This window comes from Lygodium microphyllum, chromosome 24 (genome assembly GCF_053477565.2).
Source record: "Lygodium microphyllum isolate KBCC chromosome 24, Lygodium_microphyllum_v1.1.10, whole genome shotgun sequence".
Lineage (NCBI taxonomy): Eukaryota > Viridiplantae > Streptophyta > Polypodiopsida > Schizaeales > Lygodiaceae > Lygodium > Lygodium microphyllum.
In genome coordinates, this window is record NC_141158.1 from 72,922,779 (window position 1) to 72,930,342 (window position 7,564).

The 7,564-nt window shown below is 43.8% G+C and overlaps 1 protein-coding gene across 2 annotated transcripts; it reads right to left on the minus strand.

Moving 5' to 3' along the window:
* Positions 1–663: 663 nt before the first annotated feature.
* On the minus strand, positions 664–5,080 carry LOC148015241 (uncharacterized). Of its 2 annotated transcripts, none has more exons than XM_087666118.1 (3): positions 4,613–5,080; positions 3,600–3,668; positions 664–3,470 (listed from the first exon to the last, which is right to left on the minus strand). In XM_087666118.1, the coding sequence occupies exon 3, from the start codon at positions 3,431–3,433 to the stop codon at positions 875–877; it is 2,559 nt and encodes an 852-aa protein (XP_087522244.1). In that variant the 5' UTR covers positions 3,434–3,470; positions 3,600–3,668; positions 4,613–5,080; the 3' UTR covers positions 664–874. The 2 variants fall into 2 exon arrangements, with proteins under 2 accessions (XP_087522244.1, XP_087522245.1); XM_087666119.1 differs by lacking the exon at positions 4,613–5,080 and adding an exon at positions 3,964–4,571.
* Between the last annotated feature and the right edge of the window lie 2,484 nt (positions 5,081–7,564).

The following is a 7,564-nucleotide window of genomic DNA, read 5'->3' on the forward strand; positions in this document are numbered from 1 at the left end:
CATAATACACTAATTGTGTCACACATGTCCAACTAACTCCAGTTACACTTGGGCAATTTCTTGGACCTTGAGCAATGGAAGCAAACCATTGCCTGAGCATATGCCCTTATACAAAATGATAACAAAAAGAAAACGAGCTTCAAATAGCTTCTTTCTTCTGTACATAAACTCAAACTGCCTGCAAATCAACAGATTTCATTGATGATCTATAAGGTGTTCATGTATTTGCAATGGAGAACGTGCAAAAGGCAAGTATAACAGGTCACATATTGCCTACTATCTTAAGCATGCGTGCCAAACCACAGCATTGTCAATATCAAAGTGGGAAGAAAACCTAAAGTAAAACAATTGTTCACAGACTGCTACCAACAACCAAAAGCAGAAAACAGTAATACTAATCACCTTAACATGAACATGGACCAGTGCAAAAATAAGTTATGGCTTCATTGAGCCCCTTTCTGAACTCCTACATGATTGTGGACCTTACTCTTCAGCACAGCAACATTACATAAGATACACTTGGTTGAAGAGATTGTTGTTCTTTAGTCACAGATCACAATGTTTCTTGTTCAAAAAATTGAAAAAAGAGCCACAAAGCACTTCAAGCATTGAGCAATTACATCACACATAGAAACTCAGGGAATCGAATTATCTCAGAATGGATGAAATAAAAAGTAAAGCCACACTCCAAAATGTTATCAAAAGATGCAGCCATGCCTGGAACTTTAGTTCCAGAAACAAACATAGCAAAACATTGGAAAGAAAGAGTAAAAATGCCATATGGCAATGTTTTCAAATTGCCTGTCAAGATTATTCAGAACTCACACACATGGATACATGTCTTTGTAAGAGGGGGATAAAAGCTCCATATTTATCAGTTCCACACAGAGGCAGCAAACAGGGGTTTCGACCGCCATCCCAAGAGAAGACGATTGCTCCTTTCATCTAGTTTGAAACCATCTCTGTAGAGACCAAGAAGAAGTTTTGCCTGAGATAGGTTATGGGAAGATAATGGCAGCGATTTAAAACCCACAGAGCGCACAAGAGAACACCAGTTGTAAGTTGTGAAGTCTGTTCCATGATCCAAAGGAGTACATGCTCTACTCCAAGATGCCACAGCACTGTTGATTCGAGGTGCCAGGAAGACCTTCTCAACCAGCATGCGTGCCACAATCTCAGTGGAGAGGCATGCCTCCAAGGAATCACAAATTGCAGAGTAGTGATGTAAGGCCTCAAAAAAATAAGATGCAACTGCAGTGGAACTGCACCCAAGCTCCTCTTCAACAAGAGTAAGGATGATGGGAGACAGTTTGCGCATTCCCCGAAGGAAAGAAGAAACTGATGTTGCAGTTTTATGTGGCATATGAGGAAGATGGAGCATACAGTTAACAACAAGAGCCTCTCCTTTTGTGAGCTTCAGTGTAGAAACAGTAAACTCTTCCTCGTTGTCAACCTTTAGTGGGCAAAATGTGAAAGAAAGATTCAGGGAAGATGCAAACTCTGTTAATCGTCTACCTGTTTCCTGTACTGCAGCCAGGCCACGCTCTGCATGGGGCCTGCATAAAGCCGTGATACGCAGTTGTGGTGGACCTCCCTTACGCAGAACCAAAGCCTGCATGAATGCAGGCCACTGAATGCCTTCCATAATTTCAAAATCCACAATATGCACTCGTTTCTCTCCTTCGATAGCCTCCAGAATTGCTTGGTTCGCAGTAAAATGGCCAAACTTGATGTAAGGGGAAATCTCATGAAGGATCTGGAAAGCTGCTAAAACTTCACTTTGAGGCCCAATCTTTGTAGCACGTTTAAGCATATGACCACCCTCTATTCGACATTGCAAGCCATCAGAAAAATAAGCAGCAACTCTTTGCATTGTGCTGCCTGAGCAAGACACCAACTCCTTGAGCCGAACCAATATCACGGATGCTAGATCCATGTCCTGCGCAGCCACTGCTTCTGCACCTGCAATCAAAAGATGTACAAGGCAGATTTCATTATAGTCACTCTCAGCTTTTATACCTGTATGCTGAGAGTCAAGAAGAGAGGTTAATCCAGATCCCCTCATCTTGCCAAAATGTGTTTCGACATTATCTTTGATACTGATTGGTCCAGGAGTCTGTGGTACAAAGCTATCCCATGATTTGTTTCTGAAATCCCCTGCACAGCTGAAACTTGGATTACTGACTAGTTTATGTTGCCAACTCTCATCTGAATCCTTCTTCGAATCCTCTTTTTTCGAGCTGAAAGAACTTGTGCCAGCCTCTGGGCTTAGGCCATCAGGTACAACAAGCGGAGGCTGACTTCTGCTCCCATATGTGAACTCTGAATGAGCCTTAATGAGGTGTGGCTGGTTCTTAACTACAGTTGGCAATGCTTCACCAAGAAGCTCAGCTTCCTGGCTGTGTGGACGATAGGAGAATATTTCTTCAAGACCATCATAAATCTTCTGGCATCTACCCCAGAGTTCGCCCTCTGGCAATGAAGGTTTTGGCACCACTATTCTGCTCTCAACAGTCGGGCTGTCAATACAGTTGGTCAATTCTCGAGCCCTCGCTACTTCAAGCTCTTTTCTTTCAATCTGGATCCCTGCAACATGCTGTAAAGTTTCAGATGCCTTCTCAAAATGAGTACCATCATGAAGGTGCTGTAATGTGTCTTGACTTGAAAATGGGACTTCAAGTGAGTCAGCAAGCCATGTTCTTAAAGTGTCATTTCCAGATTCCATTGTATTACTGTCATCAAACATGAAGTCTAACAATTGATCCAAGTGTGCACTTTCTGATGATCCGACAACTGAACTATCACTGGTGGATGCACGCGTACTTAAAGTGCTCTTTAATGATGAGCTGTTACAAGGGTCAGCATCTGCAAAACTTTGCAAAGAACAGCTCTGGACAAGGTGGTTCACTGAGTGTACACTTGCTTCCAAGGGGAAATGCATCTGTTTGGCATCATTCGTAAGATGGACACTTTTGCTCAATGAATTGTTGTAGAGAATTGATGCAGAATTTGAAAAAACAGGTTCAGTGACTTTTGAAGCTTGGGCCACAGGGCCATTCAGATAAGATCCACTTTCCCTCTTAGCCACTTTGTTTGCTGTGTTAGCTTGCCTGAAGTAGGGGTGATATGAGAGTCTAACAGGAGAAACTGAAGGCTTCTTCTTAACTTTAAGCACTAACTGCTGTGAAGCTTCCCACGAGAGAGTACCATGCGGAGGGCTTCCCTGAGAACTTGTTCCACTGAAAGTCTCAGAGCATGGGGAAGGAGATTTAACAGTGGGTTGTGTTAAACCCACTTGAGGTTCTAAGGCCTGAAGAAAAGCTGGTTGCCATGAACTTTCCTTAAGATCAGTTGACCTGTAATGAAGACTTGAATCTGTATAATCAAATAAAAATGATGAGTGTGAAGGAAGCTCATTCATTAAGACCTCCATCCCGACCAAAATGGCTGCTTAAGGTACCACAGACTTCCTGCATATACATAATAAACATAAAAAGAAACATGGTAAGGTTGAGGCCCATATTTACAACAACATATTCAGTTGGTAAAATTAGAAGAAAATCCTAACCATTGTAGAAAGAAAAAAACACAAAATCTACCTGTCCAAGATTAGATCAGTCCAGGCATGCACTTGTAAACTCAAATCCTTGCTGAAACCAAATGGATTGCTGCAAAAACGCCAGCATTCGAGTACATGTTTTGTACATAAAACATTTACAAGCTTCAATTGTACGTGAATGAAAGGTATGTACGTTCAAACATATGCCCTTGACAATTGAGGTATCACGAGATCATTCAATCTTCATCATCTATTGCAACTTGCATCTTAAAATAGAGTCAAACAAAGATAAAAATTTAAGTTTTCAGCAAAAAACTATTTAGTTTGTATCTGTGCAAACTGATAGCCATCAGACATCAAGAGTCAAGAGTTCCTAAATACAATGACACATGTAGTAAACTTACTCAGGAAGAGTCTTTCCCTGCGCTGGCATACTCAGGCCGGCTCCACGATGGCACCTTTGAGGGTTATTCTTCGAAGTAAAAACAGAGCAATTTATACGGCTTGTGCAGGTAAGGGTAACATTGAGACCCAAATATGTCGCAAGTGCCATTTGGGCAGGTGTTAAGCCAGTTGACACAGCAAACTCTCGCAAGCTTAGAAGCAAGCTTGCATGTACTATATTTCAGTCGATCAAAAGGAGTCAGAATAGATTTGATTGCAACGGAGGGACCTGCTCCTGATACTCACGTGAATTACATGAAGTAACTGTTGAGGCCCATTTTTAGGTGGTAAATGTTTGCAGTAGACAGGTCAGGGTGCTCATTAGCTACGACATCGACAGTAGGTTTGATGTAACCTAATTTGGACTGTTTCCTGAGAAAATGGATCTGTTCCCTCGCAAAATGGCTTTGTTTCAGAGACACTAGAGTGGCTAGCATAGCTGAATTAGTGAATGCTAGCTCGAATTTAGCCTTCATACAAGCCATTCTCGTTATAGAAGCACAAACAAGGTGACCTAAATCAGAGCAGGAAAAGCCACAACAAAAAGGCACACACAGAGAGACAGACCGAGAGAGAGAGAGAGAGAGAGAGAGAGAGAGAGAGGCATACCTGCAGGAAGAGGAGACAGAGGACAGGGAAGATTGATGCGAAGTAGAGGAGGACAAGGAAAGAGGGGAAATTGCAGAAGAGCTTGGAACAGGAGGAGGAGGAGGAGAGGCGGAGCGAGGGGCGTGCCGTTAGTCAGGGACGGCCGCATCGACGGGTATCTGGAAGGGCGCCATGACGAAGGGCAGGGTGAGCATGATGGAGCAGAAGAAGGGGAGGGAAGAAGGGGGGAGAGGAGGCGGGACAGGGGAGGCGATCAGAGGGAGGTCTTGGTCGTCAAGGGGCTGCTGGCGATGGGGGCAGGGCATGGCAGGGGGGAAGGGAGGAGGGCGGGGTGATAGTCTGTCATGGAGGTGGATCCATGGAGGTATCAATCCATGGGGGACGGGGAGGAGGGGAGGGCACGGCACTTCTACTGGGAGCATTCCATGGCTTCGGCCTTCGGGTCAGCGCGCTGTGTTCTGTGAGAAAAGAGAGAGAGAGAGGTGAAGGGGAAAAGAAAGCAGACAGGGTCCTGGAGGGAGAGCGAGAAAGGGCAGTGGGGCCCGCCTGGTGGGCACCGAGAGAGAGAGTCGGAGACGCCCCCATTGTGGACCCCGCAAGCCCTGGCCGGCCATTCACACAGCCGGCTCTACAGCCCCGGTGGCCCACCGGTTTCCACGTGCGGGGCCCGCATCCCACATGCACACTCACTCACGCGTGCTTCCCCCCGCCCCTCTTTTTCTTTTTCCCCCTCTCTCTCTTTTCTCCTCGTGCATCCACCCGGCCCCCTCTTTAATGAACATATAAGTTCCCCAAGTAAGAAAGTCTACAGAGCTGCACGCCAAAAATTTGAGACTCTCACGGTGACTCACCTTGTTATTTACACCTTGCCACCTCGTCTACTCTAGAGTCTAGACCCTCCCCCCATTTTCAACACGATTGGCTTTGACTCTCTCCCTTCCCCATCATATCCATGTATGATGTATGATGTGTGTCATGCAAGTGGCCCCCGGCTCTCCAAAGAGGTATGCTCATTAATACCGAGTCGTTTTTTCTTATAACATTCAGCCTCTGCCCAAAGAAGAGCAAGGGGGAGCAAGAGAGAGTTAAAGAGACCAAATGGCTTAGCACATAGGGGACAAAGCCACTCCCACCACCGAAGGTGAAACTAAGAGCTCGCGAGCATACGCCATATTGGCAAGGGTTCCCTCCTTAAATATGTGTTGATTCCACTGTTGGCTACAACAACTCAAGGGAGTGTCCATGGGCATAAACAAGCCCATGTTCCAAATGAATCCTCTAAGTCGCACTACAAGCAAAGGTTCTACCGCACACCTTTTCATATGTTGCCACAGCAACCTAAGAGGCACACATGCACAAGCTATGATGGAGAGAGTATGATATTGAGATACACACACAAAGGCAAGGGGGAGAGAGAGAGAGAGAGAGAGAAGGAAGGGGGGGGGGGGGGGCGGGGGCGATGGCTTATGAGGAGCAACCAGGGCCCCTTTCCACCTTACATCCACATGCCACCACTACAACCTAAGAGGCACATGTGATCAAGCAAAAAAAGAGTTAGAGAACTCCCTACCCCCCCCCCCCCAACAAACACACACACACACACACACACACAAAGAGGTGTAGCCAAAGCCCCTTTCCACCTAGCGCTAGCAAAGTGGATCTAGAATATAGAAGGAAGCTTACACCTTCCCCCTTTGGATTGTGGTCACATCAATAGGCAAATATTTAACAGTTTGTAATGTTGACACAACAAAAACATAATGATCTGGGCTTCGGTTGTTCATATACCAAATCAAAGAGAATGCCCCTTAGATGTGTGCTATAAAAGCTTGGCGTGCTTATGTGACACTCTTATCGCTTTGGAACCCCTAGAATATTAAGGTGTGACCATTGCTTTGAAGCACCAACACCCCATTATACCAAGGGCTATGAGATTCTTAAGAGATTAAATAGTGATCTCTCTTCTAATTTTCCTAATACTTCTACATTTTTGCAAGTATTTTGGCTTCCTTGAGAAAATTACACATGCCATAATAGCTAACTAATGATGAAATACTACATTCCCTATGCATACATGTAATGATATGAGAGACTAGAGCTTTGCGAGAGAGAGAGAGAGAGAGAGAGAGAGAGAGAGAGAGAGAGAGAGAGAGAGGTCCAAAGTTGAGAGCTATGACTAATCTCTCATCACAAGTGCGTGATTGGCATGACAAATCACCATGAATTAAACCTATCATTAAAATGTATTGCTAGAACCTTCAATCACCAAATAAATATTGATATGATAACCATTGTGGAACTAGAAGAAATAGTTGAAATTTTAGTCTAATTGAAGGTTGTACGTCCTCGAACAAAATGATTGCAATTAATAACATCATCTAGATGTTCATCAAATTTCAACTTTTTAAACTATCACTCAAAAGAAAGCCATCGCCTACTCAATAAGATGTAAAATGAGAGAAGATAACATGTTGGAAGAGCAGAGACATGTGGATACTCATGCTAATTGGTAGGGATGCATTTAGCATTTACTTTTCAGTTACATTTCAATCATGGGTCTTGTAGTAACTCTCCAAATCACTCATTATATAGTAGGCATGTATTGTAGTGAGAAAGCTAGGATTGTTTTTCTTTAATTGCACAAAATGTGCATAAAGTTGTACTAAAATGAATAATAAATATTTATATCACCATAGGTGAGTTATAAGAGCTTTCTAAGGAGCTTGGCTACCAACTTGTAAGTGTGCTCTCTCTTTGCAAGCTTGGCCATAATAGCAATAGCTTTAGACACTACCTTGATGGAAAAATTAATAGGACTACTCGGGTACTTCTTTTCTTAGCATATAAAATTTTTAGTCCTAGTAAGCCACACCTTCCTAATGTCCCAAAGTTTTCTCAATTCTCCATTTAGGTCTCCTTCATCATTGCAAAGAACTTGCTTCCAACTCATGC